Source organism: Nuphar pumila, chromosome 2, assembly GCF_984573655.1.
Source record: "Nuphar pumila chromosome 2, dmNupPumi1.hap1.1, whole genome shotgun sequence".
NCBI classification, from domain to species: domain Eukaryota; kingdom Viridiplantae; phylum Streptophyta; class Magnoliopsida; order Nymphaeales; family Nymphaeaceae; genus Nuphar; species Nuphar pumila.
The window spans coordinates 36,512,695-36,533,832 of record NC_143250.1 but is presented as its reverse complement, the minus strand read 5'-3'; the positions used below and the strand labels follow the sequence as shown (position 1 = coordinate 36,533,832).

At 35.2% G+C, this 21,138-nt stretch overlaps 1 protein-coding gene across 1 annotated transcript; it reads left to right on the top strand.

Moving 5' to 3' along the window:
- The first annotated feature begins 15,175 nt into the window (after nt 1-15,175).
- On the top strand, nt 15,176-19,979 carry LOC149845265 (alpha,alpha-trehalose-phosphate synthase [UDP-forming] 5-like). The gene is made up of 3 exons (XM_089995649.1): nt 15,176-17,594; nt 18,536-18,809; nt 18,910-19,979. The coding sequence occupies exons 1-3, from the start codon at nt 15,607-15,609 to the stop codon at nt 19,225-19,227; spliced, it is 2,580 nt and encodes an 859-aa protein (XP_089851775.1). The 5' UTR covers nt 15,176-15,606; the 3' UTR covers nt 19,228-19,979.
- Nucleotides 19,980-21,138: the final 1,159 nt, after the last annotated feature.

The following is a 21,138-nucleotide window of genomic DNA, read 5'->3' as shown; positions in this document are numbered from 1 at the left end:
ATGGCATGTGCCTTTCTCGTATATTCTTGCAGTCCCTTTTCCTCAAGCCTTAGCCAAACCACATGATTTTGGCATGCAGGGGGCATGCATGCACGAAATGCTTGATATATTCAAGCATGATCACATCAACCCCATGTTGCCTAACGTTGCTTATATTGATAGATGTTCGGTTCTTGGCTCTCCGCCATTTGAGAATAGTCTCCACGCGGATACTAAACGCCTTCCTTTCAGTCTAGAGAATCATCGTAGAGTATATAGGGGTAGGGTTGGAGGAAACATAGTGTGCAATGTCGTAGATGATACTATTTTCCTTAGAACCTCTGATTAAGCATGACTTCACGTCCATTAATCTCATGGGCGATGAAGGGTCTCTAGAGATTCATCTGGCAGATGACGTAAAACTTAGTGCTTTATGGGAGACATCCCATATTTGTGATGTACTATTAGTAGTCTTAGTAGTTTTTTTTTTTTAGAAAGTTTTTTTTGTCCTTTATGAGTTAGATGCTAAATCGTGTATGCATTGCATTTGATATATTTTTTATGAGTTTTATTTAGTGAGACAGGTGGAACCTATGCAGAATCATTCACATGTCATATCAGGTAAGGTTCTACAGATTGGATCAAGTGACTTATACTCTTTTTTCTCCCATTTATTTTCGTTCTCATATGCATTCACTTAGTTTCATACAAGCATGGGGGAGTGCCACTAAGGACAATGTCATTCAAGCATGGGGGAGGGTGTAGTTTGCACACCCAAACTTTTTTTGTCTTTGTACTTACACTTTTGATGTCAATTATACTCATAAAAGTTAGGCTTTTAAGGAATGAGTTTGATCTTATATAAATACTTTGCAAAATCTAATGTTTTTAGAGAATTTTTAAGCCCCATGAAAAAAATTCTGACACGGATCTAGAAAATTGTGGTTGTTTATGTAAATTTTAAAGAAATTGTGATAGATACATGTTAAAGTTTATTTTGAACCATAAGTATGAATATGCACAGGTTTATTTTTGAAAAACTAAGCAAATGAACAATATTGCATTCATGAGCTCAAAAAGTGAAAAGAGCATATGTTTAGTTGTTTTGATCTCTTTGTACTCTCCAGTAGCTGGGCTCAGACACAAGTTGAAGTGTTTGATTCTCATGTCGAAAAGGATAATTAAGGAAATCACTTATTTGTCTAGTTGATATCTATGGCCTATTTTGTTCGAGTAAGTAGAGTCTGAGGGGTGTTTACACCTCATGCCCTAAAGCCATCTGGTTTGGAAGCCACCGACCCAAAAGCTCGTTACATGGACTCTATAGATAGCCTAATAGATGTTGACATTGCACATGACAGAGAAGCAAGTTATACGTAAAACTATGAAAATTGAAGGTCTAGTGACTCAAGCAATTAAGTCTGAGGGATACTTTGTATCTGGTACACTAAGCTCATTTGGTCTGAGAGTCACTGACCCAAAGCTCATTACACGGTTACGAAACTAGAAATTTGAAATAGTGCTCGACAAAAGAAAGAAAAAAAAAGTATAAAAATTTGAAAATCAAGAAAAAGAAAAAAAAGAATGTAAAAAGAAAAAATTCACTGCTTAGAAGTAATGATTGAGAAAACCTATGCAGAAAAATATGAGTGAGGATAAGTAAATAATGACATATACATATTTGATTTTCTGAGAGTGAAACATAAATGATTGTGATATTTAGAAAAGTGAAAGAAAAACTTTTATCCTGTGATAGCTTGTAAAAGACTCTAATCATGTTTTGATAATGTAAGGGCATGAAATATTTGTGAAAACAAACTCCTTAACTACGTAATGATTTTTAAAGTTGAAATTTTTATGCATACATGACAGAGATGTTTATGGGTAGCATCACTGCAAACCCTCATGAGACCTTACTCGTCCACTGGGGTAACCCAGGGGTTGAAAGGGATTCTTGCATACGCTAAATGCAACTGTGATTCTTACTAAAGTGAGTTAGCATTTGTTTTGAGTAGTTTAGTATATTTTACTTTTTGCTTTAGTTTGCTCGAAGACTAGCAAATGATAAGCATGGGGGTATTTGATCATGTATACATTTTACATGTTTATTCATCTTATTTTATGCATGATCCAGTATAAAATTGTATTAAAAACCCATCTTTATTGTTGTTTTTGAGAAATTGCTTCGAAAGCCAATTTTTAAAAAAAAATCATATTTTTTATTCGGCCTTGTGTTTTTTGGTATTTTTATTAGATAAAACTTTTCTAATTCATAATTTAGTTAGATTAGGACTTACTTTATTACTTTGAATTAGTTTTAGAAAATACCCCTTTGAAAAACATGTTTTTAAGAGGGGACCTGTTTTGGAAATTGAACAACATTTTGAACTCCTTTTGAAAACTTTGTTATTAACCTAATTAGGCTTATAAATAGTAGTTTTGAGGACGGGAAAAATATTTTTTTCCAGCAACCCTCTTGCCTCCCTTGTCTCTTGCCTCCATCTTCCCTTCTCACTTCTTCTTCTTCATTCTTGGTTGATTTCTTTTCTCCTTTTTTTCTCCTTTTTTTCTCCTTTTTTCTCCTTTTTTTTCTTATTCTTTATTTTATTGATCCTCTAAACCCCATCTTCATCAGCTTTTCTTACCTTCTTCGTCAGAGAGGCGTGTATGCAGTTGGGATCAACCACTTTCTTCTCTCAACCCTTTCATTGGAGGCGATCTATGATAGGTCATTTCTTTCTCTCTCTTTTTCACTGTAGATTTAGGTTTTGCATAGCATACCGCATTGCATCGCATATAGTTTCATAGATCATCACATCATATGCATATTTAGTTTAGTTTAGCTTAAGTTTACTGCATCTAAAAAAATAAAAAGCACAAATATATTTTGTTTGACATAGCTTAGTCGTTCTTGATTTATAAATAGAAAAGTCGTGATTTACGTAGATCATAATTTTAATATAAGTTTTATTTTATGTTTTCACGTTTCTTGATTCTTCATTAGTTTAGGATTAGATTTAGTTTAGAATAGCTAGCTATACGTTTTCTTTAGTGTGTTTTTTTAGCCATGAAATAACATTTCTTTTTTATTAGCCGATTAGTTTTCTTTTTTTTTGAAATTTGATTTTGACGTCAATTGGTTTGTTGTTTATTTTCAATACCAGGTTAGTTTAGCTATTGTTAATCTATGTACGTGATGTTTTAGTTATTTAGGTTACTTGTTTTAGTTTTAGTTTTTTTTCTTTGTTTACTTGAATACATTGCTTCAACTGATCCAGAATTCATAGTTTCAATTATTATTTTAGCATGATTAGTCGTAGGATACTTGCAGCCCTAATTTAATAGCAGCCAGAAGCATTTTTTGTGTTTGTCTTTTATAGTTTTTGTCAACTAGTGCAGCAATTTTTATTGTTCTCAACCAATGTCTTTTAGTTTTAGTTATAGTTTTTTTTTCTTTTCGTCCTCATTAGAATTACTTCTTCATTTTTATACCAGCCGAGTCTTAGTTTTCTTGCATTGTTGACAAATTCTTTTAATAGTTTAGGTTAGTCTATTAGGCTAGTTGTGGTTTCCATACAGCATAGCTAATGTTATTTTTGTTTTGTTTTGTTGTTTGTTAAGTAGTTGAATTTTTGAATTAGGTTAGCTCGATTCTCTGAAATGTTTTTTTTATGTCAGTTAGTTCAAAACCACATAGTTGTTAATTCGCTTGTTAGTTAGTTAGCTTAGTAAGCTATTAGTTTTAATTGATAATTGATAGTCGGTTAGTATATTTCTTTAATTGTTCCTTTAGTTAGTCATTAATCATTAGTTGGTCAGAGGTTAATTCTTGATTGTTAGTTAGGTAGTTTTACTATTTTGTCTTCTAGTGTAGGTTGTTACAGGTTGATTTCTTGAAATAGTTAGTTCATGTTTAGTTTAGTATAGTTAATTCAAATCTTGCTTTAGCTGGATTTTTTTATCATTAGTTAGTAAATTCGTGTTAGTTTTTGTCGTACTGCTTCTTGTTTTGTTTTTTGTGTTTTGCAGAGAAGCGTTGGAACATGCAGTAAAGCCTTTTTTGTGCCCTCGAAGTACCCTCTGAGATCCCCTCAAGCCCTCAAAAGTGCCCTCAGGGCAAAACTCTCCATCTGATTTATCAAACCAAACATAAAGCAAAGGATAAAGGGAACACAAAGGGGACTACTAAAGACTCATAGCACTGAAGACACTTTTGCTTTTCTTTTTAGATTAGGATTTCATTTATTTATTAATTGGGTCTGTAATAAAATCACTTAATTATTTGTTTAAGCCCTTTGCGTAGGGCAACACTCTCTTAGTTATTTTATTTAATTAATTCTTTTATTTCTTTTTTACAATAAAGAGTAGTTAGATTGTGTGTTGAATACAAAGTATTTTTCTCGTTCCCTGAGTTCGACCCGGACTCCATCACTCGTGCGAGCCGGTTTTTATATTTTTTGTGTCTGACTTTCACTTGGATTTTATTAAAAATATTGTTTTAAAAAGTATTTTCATAAAACTCACACCAACATATTCAAAGGATTTCTAGGCCTCTCCCAAAGATCCTACATAAATAAGGTATTAAAGCGATATAGGATAAAGAATTGTTCTCCTAGTATAACACCCATATCAAAATATGACAAATTGAGCCTAAGGATTGTTCACAGAACGATATTGACAAAGCACAGATGAGTGCATATCCATATGCATCAGTTGTTGGCAGCTAGGAATACATGCAAACTTGTTCACGTTCAGATATTTCTTTCGCAGTAGGGGTGCTTGGTAGATTTCAGTGTAACCCAAGCATATCCCATTGGAAGGTTGCTAAGAAAGTCTTGTGGTATTAGCAAGGGACAAAAGATAATATGTTGATGTATCATAAGGTTAATCACCTCGAGGTCATTGGCTACTCAGATGCGGACTTAAGAGGATGCCTTGATTGTAAAAAATCTACTACTGGGTATGCCTTCTTACTTGTTAGAGGCGTGATCTCTTGAAGGAGTGGAAAGCTGGCAACCACTGCTACTCACACCATGGAGGTAGAGTTTATAGCATTGTACGAGACTACTTCGCAGACCTTATGATTGAATAACTTTATATCACAGTTAAAGGTGGTTGATTTCATTGAGAAGTCACTGAAGGTCTACTGTAATAGTGAAGTTGCAGTGTTTTTTTTTAATAACAATAAAAGTACTACATCATGTAAGCATATGAAATTAAAGTACTTGTTAAAGAAAGGATAGAGAACCATCTAGTGCATATTGTTAATATTGGTACCAAAGAGATGATTGTTGATCCTCTTACTAAAGGGCTAGCACCGGGATTGTATTTCGAACATGTATTGAGGATGAGATTGTTAAACTCTTTTTTGACATATGCATATGAATAAAGTGATCACATACAGTTTTGATTCTCATTATAATTATTTATTGTTAATCTCATAAGGATTAGAAATTTAACTAAGGATCTATAGAATAGATTTTAAAAGCCAATCTATTCATCAAGCAATTCTCATAAGGTATTCAGTTGAAGGCTTATCGCTAGGACAAGTGGGAGAATGTTGGAGTCACCCACGTAATGTGGACGTTACCCACATTAAGGACTCCCATAAAGGTGTCCCTATCGAATAAGCCCTATGATTATGAAAGGAAACGGTTACGTAATTGTTACCTAATAAGGATTAATGCTATAAAAAGGGGTGTTGATGAGAGACCCGAGTATAGAAAACTAAAAGGAAATCATACGTGATTTCCATTGCTGGAATTGGATCCTGCTCACCATCGTTGAAGGGCCTGCACTCATTGAGGGTAGCGATTGGATAGGGAGTCGAATATCTCAGAGTTGCATATTGAGGTTCGCTTAACGATCATCTGCAAACCAACATGGCCGCTCCAGGTATGCCATCACATTTTCTCTTGCGCAGTCCCCAACAAGATTATGTCTAGCTTGCTGGCTTGAAAGTCTAAGCCTTTTTTTATTGTTATGCCAAGTAAATTGGCAAGTGTCATTCCGAAGCTCCGTTAGCCCTCATATCAGTGTTGGTCCCTCTTAAACCACTTATATCTTGGGGTTGGAGGGTCGTGTACGAGACACCAAGGACTGCCCATGGGATGGATATCCATCGGATGGGCAGACAAAATATGTCAGTCCCTGCAAAAAAGGTAGTGGTTTGCAGCATAAACACCTGTGAGCATGAGAAACTGCTTGATGGTTCAGTGACACCAAAATTTGCAGAATTTTCATGAATAAAGGTTTTAATTTCTCTTGGAAGGGGGAATGCAGATTTGTAACAAAAGCTGCCTTTTTATTAGATTTTTTGGAGCATCCAGGAGTACCCATGGATGTAGTGTTGATAAAAGGAACCAAGCAAATCGTAACTCGGCTCAATTCAGCTCGTCACAAACTCGTTTATGATCAGTTCATATAGGCATAAATATAGCTCATGTAGCTTAAATGAGACAAGCCCAAACACAGGGTGTTCAACTCAGCTAGTCTCGGGACAGCTCGTCTCTCTCTCTCTCTCTCTCTCTCTCTCTCTCTCTCTCTCTCTCTCTCTCTCTCTCTATATATATATATATATATATATATATATATATATATATATATATATATATATATATATATATATATATATATATATATGAGTAATACTATGGTGCTCAGAAAGCACCTACTCCCACCTATTAGAAATCATAGTTGTAGGTTGCGTCTTCTCAATCAGACTTAGATGTACTTAACATAGTTTATTTTATAAGAATCATGTTATTTGGACGTAAAAATAAGATTTTTTAAGTCATGAAATTTTGGTACATTGTGAGCCGTTGATTTTTTATGATCATGTATGTCATAATCACATTATCCAAAACTTTTTTTCCATTAGTAATTATTGTAGATCATATTAATTTGTAGGGTCTGACGAATAACAAAAAACGCTCAAAATTTTTTAAATTTTGAAGCTTTTATTAGGTGGGAGTAGGTACTCTCTGTGTGCATCCTACTATATATATATATATATATAATCACTAGAATATAAGAATTAAAAATATAGGCATTTTTAGCACTCTTTTTTACAAATGCAGCCATGTAGATGTGTTCGGCATGGTGAATTTGCTAAGAATCAATTGTTGGATATTATGTATTTTTTGATAAAAAAATGAAATTCTTGAATGCTTAAATATTTATGAAGATTATGAGTCATTGATTTTAAAGCCTTAAAAAACTCATTTATGCATCATAATGGGATAATTCAAGAGCTGGTCTTTATAAAATTGAGTGTGTAGATCACATATGTATAGTTAGATTTATAAGAAAAGAACAAAAAATCCATGAAAATCACGGTACACATGGTAATTCTCATTACCGTGTGTACCATGATTTTCATGGATTTTTTGTTCTTTTAAGTGTAATATATAAAAAAGAGTACATAAACAATATATACTAAGATATGCATGAAAAATATTAACATAAAATATGAAGTATCAAGTGTAATATATTAATTATAATTTGTAATATATATATATAAAGTCATCTGTAGTTGTGCAAAATCGATAGGAGAGCAGCTACCAGTGGAGCCTTGTTGAGCGTCCATCGCTTGTGTGATGGACATTCAGCATTTTTCTTGCAAAAAACGTTAAAACAACATCAAAATTATGCAAAAAAGGATTTAAAGGTGCTTTCCGACCACCGCTAAAAATAAAATTTTAATCTCAGTTGTGTTCCCTAGGGGCGTTAGCAACAGTTTTGACTGTTGCTAAAGGTCTCAGCAAAACTTGGACCTTTAGTGGTGGTCCATTTTCGCATGATGGTCATCCATCACACGCGATGATGAATGGCCAGCATCGTTCCACTGCAGCTGCGCACCTGAGGGTTGTGCAGCTACAAAATTCTCTCTCTCTCTCTCTCTCTCTCTCTCTCTCTCTCTATATATATATATATATATATATATATATATATATATATATATATATATATATATATAGATCATGTATTTACAAAGGTCAGCTCATGTTCAGCTTGTTTCATTTAGGATGAGCCAAGTTCAAGCTAGGCTCGCTCGCCTAAACATAAACACGAGCTGAGTGACAAACTTAATCCATTGGTAAATAAGCCGAGTCCGAACATGCCTTGTCCGGTTCATTCGGCTGGTTTACCAGCCCTAAAAAAACAGCCGAGTCCTAATCGATCGTTGTGATGTTTTCAAGTGGTTAAAAATCCAAAACCGAGAAATCCTTGATGGCGCCTAAGCAGTCTTTGGACAGCCCTAATGGAGAGAGAGAGAGATTTTTTTTTACAAACCTAATCACAGTTGCCCCTAGCCATGAGGGTGGACCCTTTGTGGGTTACAAATTGAGGTTTAATACAAGCTGTGTTTTTTATGAATTTCCAATCTCAACATGAATGCAATTTTTATCATTAAAAAAATGCACAATCCATGTCTTTTTAGGCTGGAAACACCATGCTTCCATCTAAATTTCTTTAGGAGGTATATAATAGCTCTATGTCAATAATGGTCCTTTAGATTGAGTGGATATGAAGGTTCATCCATCATTGTTATCTTTATCATGTTTTTTACAAGTGAGAATGATGAATAGTGAATACCAACTTCAGTTTTTGGCCTCTCCATGGAGAAGCCAACACAAAGGTAAATCTATGTAAGGTACCATTGGGCCTCAAGTTAAACGTGAACCTCATTTTGAGTTCGAAATTAAGCAACCTAGCTTCATGACTACGGCACCAAACTTACACACTTGATTTTGGGAAACCCATGTGAAAACTATTTGGCATATTTATCAATATTAGTGATTGAGACATATCAACAAAGGAATTTAATTATTGTTGTAAAATTTAAATTTTTTTTTTATTTCAATCATGTTAATAACAAAAAATGACTCGTGAGGGCTCCGGTCATCTAGTAGGAGTGACTCACGAATGTCACCAATTTGAGGGGATGTCATGAGTTCGAAACCCAGGGGGTGTGCAACCCTTACCACAAGGCCGAAGCTGGGCATACTCCATGGGCAATTTGGACTTGGGGCTTTTACACCAATCAGCTCGTGAGTGAGTGAAGTGATAAAAAAACAAAACAGCAAAAAATTACATACACATTAAAAAGCACGCATGCACGCACAAATGAATATATTGGTGCATGCTTATCAATATTAGTGACTGAGACATAGCATCAAGAAATTTATTGTGTGTTTTGTGTATTGCGTGACTTCGTATTAATGAGTGGAATCCAAGGTGTTCATGAATTTTCAAGCAAATTGGACCATACAATAGGTTTACCAAAGTCCATTAAGTATAATCATGTTTTTTTGAAAGGCTTACAAATTATTTTTTTATCTAATAATTTAGAGATGTAAAAAGACTTTTTCATAGTTACCTTTTGGTGCAATCTAGATTATTCCATTTTATCATTTTCAGAATATATTCTAATATTTAGATTCATTCAATCAAAGTATATATGTTCTAGAGTAAATGGACTATGATAAATCTATTTATGCAGTCAATTTACTAATAAATGCATGAGTAATGAGACTTGTATGTGTGTATATGTATTGGCATGCATAGACATGGAAAGGGAGAAAGAGTTCATATAAAAGACATGACGAAGGCGCTTTCAGCCTTGTCATCATGTGGGACAAAAGGGAAACAAGAGACTGACCAAATCTTTTTCTACTCCTTTATGAACCCAAATTCAACCACTATAAGTCATTTGTTAATACATCAAAGTCATATTTTCATAAGAAAAAAGGTATGTTAAGATGGAGGATAAGCTCGGTAGGATTTGAACGTGAGACCCTTCACATATGATAGTGCAACCCATAGTTGCATTGGTACTCGATATACCCTAGTGTATCGCGTATCAGGTGTATCGGTACCAGATATTGGTACAAAACTTGTTTTCAAAACCATAGAAAAAGTATCAAATGTTTAAGAAACTCATCTCAGTTACTTGAGAAACACTTACCAACTTACATGCATTTTTTCATACAAACAACAATTTCATTTTATAAAAACATTGTTTTTATTAAGAATTTTAATATTATAATTTATAAAATAATTATTATACAATAATTAATTAATTTATATATTATGTTTAACTATTTTAATTTATAGGTATCTTTATAAAAATATACACTTCGTGACAACTTCTTAGAAACTGTATTAACATATATTAGAAACACATATCACTAATTTTTGGATTGGTATAATATATATTTCAAATAAAAATGTACCTGAAACTTTTGAAGCCCTCACGTATCCGTGCCATTTCCTAATCATCCAATAAAAGTGTCTTCATTTATATATAGCTCTTGCAAGATATGGGTGATGAGTTAAAAGACTCTTAATGCTAAGTAGTTGAGAATATGGTTCACAATCCCCAAATTGGCAAGTTAACTTTACCTTTCTCAAAATCACATCCTTTAGGAAATAGTTAAGAGATGAAAATAAATGTGAAAAAGGTTAGAAGAAAGTCAGATTTAAGAGACGAGTTGAGATCAAAGGAGTGACCAAGTGTCATAGCCAATCACATGACAGCATTGTATGGGGCTCACAGCTACTGAGTGCCACCCCACTTAAAATGTTGTCATGTGATTGATTGTGTCGAATAGTCATGACACTTAGCCGCTCTATGGATCTTGAAGCCCACAAGCATTATCCTCATCTGGTAGGGGCATGTCATGAGCATCGTCAAGCAAAAGGGATATTAGGAGTTCAAAACCTACAAATGAGGTCCTTTTGTATAGCCTTGAGATTTTTAATCAATGAAAATTTAGAACTTTTTTTATTGAATAATCATCAGTGAAAACATTAGTTTAAAACCTCAGGGGGTTACATTCTACATAATAACGATTATATTAAATTTAATGCAGATAACCTTTTGCATTCAAAGACTACAACCCAATAAATGATAACGTTTTTAATAACATGTATCCATAATTCAGTGCCTGAGAAATAAAAATGATTGGCTCTCGACGCTGCCTCAGCATCTCGCATATGCTTTATAACTATACATTACTTGAAATCCTATAAAAATGGTCTGACTCATGAAAGCCTGTTAGGTCTAAACAAAAATACTTAGTGAGTGTATAAAGCTAATACATATAGCACATTAATGATAACATAATTTATTTAATCAGATATTCACGATATACATCAATCATCGTACACATACATGATATATTTTAATCAAAAAAATATAATGTATTCATTTATAAATTAACCAAGTAAGTGTGATATGTCATTCACTAACATGTTTAACTTGTTCAATCATAATCTCATGTTAGGGTCTATAGTTGATAAGGACATAAAACCTTAAGGACACATGTTATATATCATACTAAACATTCTATCATAATCTGCATGAGTAATCACAAGCATACATCATTAATCTGGTATATCAGAATTTGCTTTCAATATTCATCCTCAGGGATTAACCATATCTTGAAAACAAGTTCCACTCTTGATCACCTGATCTTGAAAATGTATAATTTCATAAAGATTTTTTGTCCTAGTCAAATTACCTAGTCTTGGACAATGCACTTTATCACATGGTTTTATCATCTTACTAAGTTACCTATTCTTGGACAATGCACCTTCTCACATAGATTTACTGCTCTAGTTGGATCACCCGATCTTGGTCATGTATACCTTCGCAGATATTTTTTTTGAAACAGTTTCTCAATGGTTCTATTGTCATACATGCACACTCTCACAGATATTTTTTTTTAGAACAGTTTCTCAATAGTTCTATTGTCATATATGCATAAACACAGTTAACTACTCATAGGGTTAATGGTTACTAATTCGGGTACAAGCATATATACATTTAATCAACCAGACATAAGATTATTGACCATCACTTTGGGGTACCAATCATATCAATTCAGATGATGATACACAAGGTCAGTCACTCGTCTGAGCTTGATCAATCAGTCAATCTCATATCAAAAGAAACGGTCACATATCTCATTTCTATCATGATGTAATTCAATCATTTTATATATGCATCATTCAACATTGATCACATCATATAGCAGCATATTATAACATTGTATTTTATACTATTCATATATTCATAAATTGAACCTCGAAGCATGCACACTAAAATCCAAAATATACATATTTGATATGTCGATTCAATTACATTTCATAACATGCATATTTAATTTTAAATATATGTATTTCACAATACGAGACACCTAAACCTTAATACATGTGAATATATATCTATATTCATAAAACCATGAATGCAAATATATATATATATATATATATATATATATATATATATATAATTCATAAAATGATGCATATAAGCATCTATTTTACTTAATTTAAAGCATGCATTAGAATCACACAAATATCAGAGTTAGTATAATTTACCCTACACTCACATGCATGCATTAGAATCGAACAAACACCAGAGTTAGTATAGATTTTCTCTACCTCAAAATTTGTGTAGTTTTACAAGGTGTAAAAAATCATAAAAATGACAAACTTCTTCAATAGTGAGTTCCCACACTTGAGAACTATCCCGATTTTATAGATTTAGCGATGTAATACCCACCAAATTTTTTAAATTTTAAAGTAATTAAAAAAAATTATTCTGGCATTCAATTTAATTTGTTATTTTTGGGCTAATTAATTAGTTATTATTTATCGATTATATTTGATTAACAAATTAAATGATTTATTTAAGTATTTAAGAGATAATAAATCTAAATTGTCTAAGTATTGATTTGGATTTACGACATCGAAAGAGGTATTTGAGTTTGGATCTTAATAAAGATTCGATCAAAACCCACCTACGAAATTCTAAATTCAGAATATCCAATTGAAATACATCGGATCCAATAAAATCCACTTAATAAAATAACTCATTGAGGAATTGTTCTCAAGAGGACGATCTGGTGAGGCTTTACATATCTAAAACCAGATAGTCTGGTTAGGACGAGCCTGTGAGGATGTGCAGGTCCAACACCTGTAGTCTGGTAGAGACGAGCTTGTGAGGGTGTATAAATTCAATATCAGTTGCCTAGATAGGATGTTTTCATGAGGGTGTATTGATCCAATACTAGGTAATCCAGCAAGGAAGAACATGTGAGAAGGTATATTTCCAAGATCAAGTAATCTGACAGGAAACTTGTTTGAGTATACGGTAAATCTTGATGAGTGTGAACAGGTTAAATATGTTGATTGTGACAGATTGTGATGATCGAATGAGCTAGTTGGGATAGCCAGTTATGAATTTATCAATTTAGTTTTTTTAAATATTGTAACATGATTACATGTTAAACTCGAATCGAATATAGATCACAGTATGATTGGAATGAATATGTTGATATATTAGGTGAATATCACATCACACCTACAAACAAATATGTTGATATATTCAGTGAATAATACATCACGCCTATAAACAAATGTGTTGACTTATTAGGTGAATGACATATCATGTCTACTTAGTCATGTTACTAATAAATGCATTATGTTTTCTTCATTAAAATATATCATGTATGGGTAGTATAATGAAGGCTATCTAATTAAATGAATTATGTTATTACTAATGAGTCGTTTTTATTGGCTTTTTATACTCACCATATGTTTTAATGTAAACCAATCAGGTTTTCACGAGTCTGACCCATTTTATAAGCATACAGATGATTACAGGTTTAACTGTGGATGCGGGTAGCTACAACGTAAACGAGCAAAACATTTTTTTTAATATTAAATTTAGATACATATTACTATTGTGTTGATTTTGTAATACTTTATTCTTCATGATTAAAATATTTTAAATGAGTCATGTTATCCGTATTTAAAACCTAAGGTTTTAAACCCTCCCAATGAAAGCCCAATGTGCTGTCATTCATGGGGTTTTATCTTGGCTCAGCAAAGAAAAGAAAAAGACCTTTTGAAACCCTCATTGGAACATACATGACCAGGCAGTGGCCTTGCTATGTGCTCTTTTTGGTCAAAATGCTTCCACCAAAGTTATTTATTGCATTATTTACGTGACCAAGTTCATGATCTGAAAACTGAAAAATTTTGGGCTTCATGAACTCGGTGAGGTTCCAAAAAAAAAAAACAGGCAGGGACTTTCGGGTTTTGGTGAACGTGTTTAAAACAGGTACACCTTAAGAAAAAAAGTACAAGCATTTTGGTCATTCGTGGAAAAAGTCAAGCCCTGTTTCCAAGCACTTACCTTCTTCCTCATCATAAATGCTGAGACCCAATTTGGTCCTTAATTGAGGCACCCAGCATCATACCTCATTAATTATGGACTTGGTGGGACCCGTACTGATCATGGGAAAACACGAACCAGATTCCTCCAACCAGAATTGGAGTCTTGCTCTGTGGGGACAATGAAGCATCATGCATCCGTTACACCGTGGTTAAGGTTAACCATGCTTAAAACTCCTGGTTAAGTCATTCACGGTCACAAAAGAAGAGAGAGAATGGGAGGGATAGAAAAATAAATAAAAAATTAAACATTTTCAACTGGGTCCAACTTTTTACCTTAATTATAAAAAAGTGATATTTTCAAAGTATTAATATAAGCCGCTGTTTTTTTTAAAGCTGCCAAACAAAACCCTACTCTTGCCGTTGACCACTCTCTCAAGTTAAATTTCATTTAACTTAAGTCAAAATAATTAAGCACCTTCAATTTCAAATGATTAGAATATCTATAGACTATACTTATTCTCTGAAAGGGTAAATAAGTATTTTTCTACTGCGAAGAACAATATTAGAAAAAATCAAAAGATTCACTTTCCCAAGATGTTGAAGGTTAAGCTAACGTCTCTATTTGGCATTTTTCAGGAAATCGGTGGTGAGATATCAGAAAATGCGAAAAAGTGGGGTGAAATTTTAAAATTGAGGGCAAAATTTTGGTTCCTAAATGAAAATTTTCTTATTAAAAACAAGAGAGAGAATCGTGTACCCTGGCTGACTAGAGGCTGCATTGTGGCCACCTTCTCTCTCTCTCTCTCTCTCTCTCTCTCTCTCTCTCTGAAGGATGCTTTCATATAAAAAGTGTCATTACCTGCGAGCCTTTTTGCTTTCTTTCACATCAATTTTATTGGGTTTCTCTCTCTACTTTTTCTTGCTGCAGATTTTTGTCTAGCTCCAATGGGCTCAAATACTTTTTTGAGTATGAGTTATCTTCACTCTCAAGCTGTATGTTTGAGGGTTTGTGAAAATTAGTATGTTTAACTCTTTGTAAGTAATTGGGCGGTTGTGGTTTAGTTGTAAAATTCATGTCTGGGTATTATTCAAGTGAATTATAGGTTAAATTGATGGTTGGTATGCTAGAACAGTATAAGTTGCAGTTTGCATTTTGATTTTCTTCTTCTTAACTTTCTTCTTGGCTATTTGATTTCATCACCCATTTTTTGAAATTGTTGGACTCAAACGATTTTTTTTCCTCAGATTTGGGTATTTGAGCGCTAGGTGTATGAATTATGACTTGAGAAACTTGTTTCTGGTGGGGAGATACTTGAATCATTTGAAGGATTCATATTGGGTTTTGCTGAATTTAGTAGGTCTATAGATTAGTTGGAGGAAACTGTGGTGATCTTCTGAGGATTTGGTAGGATTTTTGAGTTCAGATTCAGCAGAATGGTTTCGAGGTCGTATTCGAATCTCCTGGACCTCGCCTCCGGCGATTCGCCCACATTTGGTAAGGTGGGAAAGAGGCTACCTAGAGTGATGACTGTTGCCGGCATTATATCAGACTTAGACGATGAGAACAGCAACAGTGTGGCTTCGGACGGCCCCTCTTCTGTTAGTCAGGAACGGATGATCATCGTGGGAAATCAGCTTCCGCTTCGAGCTTATCGGCGGGGCGAAGGCGGCGGGTGGGATTTCAGTTGGGATGAGGATTCACTGCTTTTGCAGCTGAAGGATGGGCTAGATGAGGATGTTGAAGTAATCTATGTGGGATGCTTGAGAGAGGAGATCGATCCTAGTGAGCAGGAAGATGTAGCCCAAACTCTGCTTGAGGTTTTCAAATGTGTTCCTGCGTTCCTCTCGCCTGATTTGTTTAGTAGGTTCTATCATGGTTTCTGTAAGCAGCAACTCTGGCCTCTGTTTCATTACATGTTGCCTCTGTCACCGGATTTAGGCTGTCGGTTCGAGCGATCTCTTTGGCAGGCTTATGTTTCTGTGAACAAGATATTTGCTGATAAAGTAATGGAGGTGATAAATCCTGATGATGATTTTGTGTGGGTACACGATTACCATTTGATGGTATTGCCAACCTTCCTTAGGAAGAGGTTCAATCGCGTGAAATTAGGATTTTTTCTACATAGCCCATTTCCTTCATCTGAGATTTATAGGACTCTTCCTGTTCGAGATGAGATCCTACGTGCTCTCCTGAACTCGGATCTGATCGGATTTCACACCTTTGATTATGCTAGGCACTTCCTTTCTTGTTGTAGCAGGATGCTTGGTCTGAGCTATCAATCAAAGAGAGGTTATATTGGGCTTGAGTATTATGGACGCACTGTAGGCATTAAAATTCTACCAGTTGGGATTCATATGGGCCAGCTTCAGTCTGTTCTGGATCTTCCAGAGACTGAAACTAGAGTTGCTGAGCTTAGAGAGAAATACAAGGACCGAATCGTATTGCTTGGAGTGGATGATATGGATATATTCAAAGGGATCAGCTTGAAGCTTCTGGCTATGGAGCAGCACTTGTTTCAGCATCCGGAGTGGAGCGGAAAGGTTATTCTAGTTCAAATTGCAAACCCAGCAAGAGGTCGGGGGAAAGATGTACAGGAAGTGCAGGCTGAAACTTATTGCACAGTGAAACGCATCAATGAGAAATTTGGAAGGCCTGGTTATGAGCCTGTTGTGTTGATAGACACCCCACTTCATTTCTATGAGAGGATTGCATATTATGTGATTTCCGAGTGCTGTCTTGTTACTGCTGTTAGGGATGGAATGAATCTGATACCATATGAATACATTGTATGTAGGCAAGGGAATGATAGGTTGGATAAGACTCTGGAAATAAACCCATCTGTGCCAAAAAAGAGCATGCTAGTGGTTTCGGAGTTCATCGGCTGTTCCCCATCTCTAAGTGGAGCGATTCGGGTAAATCCTTGGAACATTGATGCTGTAGCTGAAGCCATGAATTCTGCAATTATAATGGCTGAGCAGGAAAAGCAATTCCGACATGAGAAACATTATAGGTATGTGAGCACCCATCATGTGGGATATTGGGTGCATAGCTTCCATCAAGACCTGGAAAGGGCGTGCAGAGACCACACAAGGAGGAGATGCTGGGGTATTGGTTTTGGTTTAGGGTTCCGTGTGATTGCACTTGACCCGAATTTCAGGAAGCTGTCAGTTGAGCACATAGTTTCAGCTTACAAGAGAACCAAGAACAGGGCTATCCTCTTGGATTATGATGGTACTATGATGCCACAGACATCCATTAACAAAACACCCAATTCTGAGACCATTGGTATATTGAATAGTTTGTGTAGAGATCCCAAAAATGTTGTCTTTCTTGTCAGTGGGAGAGGCAAGACGACTCTTGCTGAATGGTTTTCTCCCTGTGAAAAGTTGGGAATCGCTGCAGAGCATGGCTATTTTCTAAGGTAAATTTATCATAACGCTCTTCCTTTTGCTTTACTGAATTTTACGATAATTTTGGTGCTTATTTTTTCTATTTTCTTTTTTCACTACATAGATGAAGTTGCTTAAATTTTTTTTTATAATATAGACTCATAGGTACCTGTTGCATGAAATTGGATAGCAGGTAATGAAAGCATGCACAATTATAATACCTTTTTGATAGAAAAAAATAAACAAAATGGCTTGTGTTATGTGCAAGTTCAGAGCAACTGCTGGATTCATTTGCAAAATGAAACCTTCAATAAATGGATGCCACCTATATGAAGATAAATGAATTGATGAGGACTATAAGGCCCTTGCTCAAAAAATGCCTTTTTAATTGTTCATGAATGTCAGCTTGATTTTCAAATGTAAGACTTCCACACCCTCATTCATCACTAATCTCTGATCTTGCAACATGCTTGCATTGGTTGTTCATTTTTCTTCGGATTCATGTATTCATGTTGGAATTTCTCAATGGTCATTGGTCACAATTATGTGTGGTACGACCTGTTTATCATGCTATGAAATGCCTGTATCAAATAGGACAGAAATGGTTACATGGTCCTTTCCACCTGGAAATCTCAACTCAATCACCAGATTCCTATTCGTCATTTGTTTGAGATAATTCAAAGGCTGGATATTCAATAGCCCGGCTGGGAAGCTAGATTACTATACCAGACTTGTTTAATCACTGGTATTTGTATGAATCCTCACGTTTTGCCTGACCCAGCTTGGGGGCAATCATGTTACAAGTCAGTTAATTTGGATTTCCAAAAGTTCAGACAATCTGTACTTTTCAATTTATATAGAATACACATGCACTTGTATGCGTATGCCTCCCCATCTGCTCGTTCTTTGATTGGTCATGTGCCTTCTTGTCCGTAATGTCACCTAGTTTCATTTAATCTGAATGCCTGTTCAGGTTAAAGCGTGATGTCGAATGGGAAACTTGTGTACCAGTCACAGACTTTGACTGGAAGCAGGTTGCAGAGCCCGTGATGAAGTTGTACACTGAAACAACTGATGGCTCCTCCATTGAGACCAAAGAAAGTACCCTTGTATGGCATTATCAGTATGCTGACCCAGATTTTGGAGCATGCCAGGCCAAAGAACTTCTTGACCATCTTGAGAGTGTTCTTGCCAATGAACCAGTATCTGTGAAGACTGGTCAGCATATAGTTGAAGTTAAACCACAGGTACTGAGTGAGAGTTTTTTCTGCTTTCACCTCCATCTTTGGAGAACTTATATGGTGAACCTGCCGAGTTTTCTGACACTGATATTATCCCACAATGCAGGGTGTTACTAAAGGTCTGGTTGCAGACCGCCTCCTGTCATTAATGAAGCAGAAAGGCATGTTGCCTGATTTTGTTCTCTGCATCGGGGATGATAGATCTGATGAGGACATGTTTGAGGTGTTCACGAGCGCCGTGGCTGGTCCTTCTTTATCACCTGTAGCAGAGGTTTTTGCTTGCACAGTTGGTCAGAAGCCAAGTAAAGCCAAGTATTACCTGGACGACACATCTGAGATTATCAGAATGTTGCAGGGCCTTGCCACTTCATCATATCAAGCAGTAAGGAATTCCATCCCTCAACGTTCATTTGAAAGCCTTTGATGAAGACACATTCTCTATCATGGAAACTCGTTCTGCAAATAAGGAATTGAAGAAAACCAATCAGCGCTGCTGTGCCTCAGCGCTCAAGTGTTCCACCATCTATTAGTTTGGAGTTTTTTATAACAGTTTGCAGATGAAGAAACTTGATCTAGGAAAAGTGAAGTTTCGCTGTCGCGCATTACTAGTTAATCCTGCTTTTGATGGACAAATCGTTGTAAGTAGAGAAATGCATTGTGTTGTTCCTTGTTAAGTATCATTCCATCTGTTTGTGCAGTTTCGGGTCATATGATTAATAGCTACTGTTAAATTCTTAACAAGGGCCTAATTTTAGTTGGAAACAAGCAAAAGGACACCTTTAGCACTTCATATCGATGCCCCACAGTATCCATGTCTGCTCTCAAATAGCAGAGAATGTTTTCTTTCTGCTTGCGTAGGAGGCTTCAAAGTTGGGAAAAGACTTGAACAGCCTTTTGTTTTTCTATAATTATGATTGACCGTCTAGCCTTTTATAGTTGAGTTTTTAACTTGTTCGTTCTTTGATCCATTTCTTTTGGAAAATGACCGTACTGTTCTTCTTGTAAAATGGTGCATTCTATGAAATGCCTCACAATTTGCTGAAATCCTCTGCTTCGATTCTTGACATTTTAGGATATGTTTGCCTTTCACAAATCATTTTTGTGAATGTCACTCAATATGTGCCAAGCTCTTTAACTATATTTTTCGAGGTATGTTTACAAATATGGTATCATGAATAATTTGTGTGAATGTCCCCAAAATGTGTGAAGAGGAGAATTTTTAATTACCTCTTTGTCCCCTCTCTCTCTCTCTCTCTCTCTCTCTCTCTCTCTCTCTCTCTCTCTCTCTCTCTCTCCTTGCGAGCCCTGGATTATATGAGAGAAATTTGGTGGGCTTCCATAAAGTGTATGTCTTTACTGGTGCACTTTTTGGTGCACCAGAAAAAATTAGGCTTCACTGGAGCATTTTCTGGTGGCCCAAAAAAAATATTTTTTTACTGACGCACTGCTTTAGTGCACCGGAAAAAATAGCTCTTCACTGGTGTACTTTTGCAGTGCGCTAGTGAAAATGAATTTTACCGGCGCAGCGTTGGTAAAATTCACTTTTTCACTGGTGTTAACAAAATAGAGCCAGTGAAAAGGTGCTTTTACTGGTGTGTCAGGCAGGGCACCCCAGTAAAAATCTTGTAGTGATTTTAAATACCTTTTGACATGTTCTCTGCCATTGTAAAAGGGCGATGTCTTATTACAACTGTTTGTACCTACAAACGCATCTGGATTTCTATGTTGCACTAATTGGACCTCATAGATGGAGTTTCATGTTGAAGAACACGATTTTATGACTCAGGAAAGTATCTCATGTAGGTCGTTGATTCATTTTTGAAGTCTTATTGAAAACCTGCCTACATGTTGTAATCAGGTGATCTAAGAGTCAATTCTCACTAAGAAAAACATATAAATCGCATCTGTAAGGTTAGTTTTATGAAAAACAATCGGAAATGAAAAAAAGTAAGAAAAAATATGCATTTGTATCTACAAACTACTGTAGCAAATATGGTCCCATTTTTTGAAAAGCCAGCAGGGCAATCAAGTTAATAAAAAACATATAGCCATAGCAATGACTGTGACTGTTAAAGTATGTTGGTGTTTGTTGATATGGATCACCAATGTGAGTAGGGCAAGAGAGACAAAGACAGAGGAAAGATTTGAATACGGCCTTCTTCAGGGGGGTTTCCTTGTTCTTTTTATTAATCTTGCATTGCACAAGGGTTGGGGCTTAAATATTCCTTGGGTAGTTTTTTCAGCCTTAAATGAAGATATAACTCTATGCATTTGAAAAATTCAGAAAAATAAAAGCATATTTTATTTTTATTATAAAATTAATTTTGTAATAATT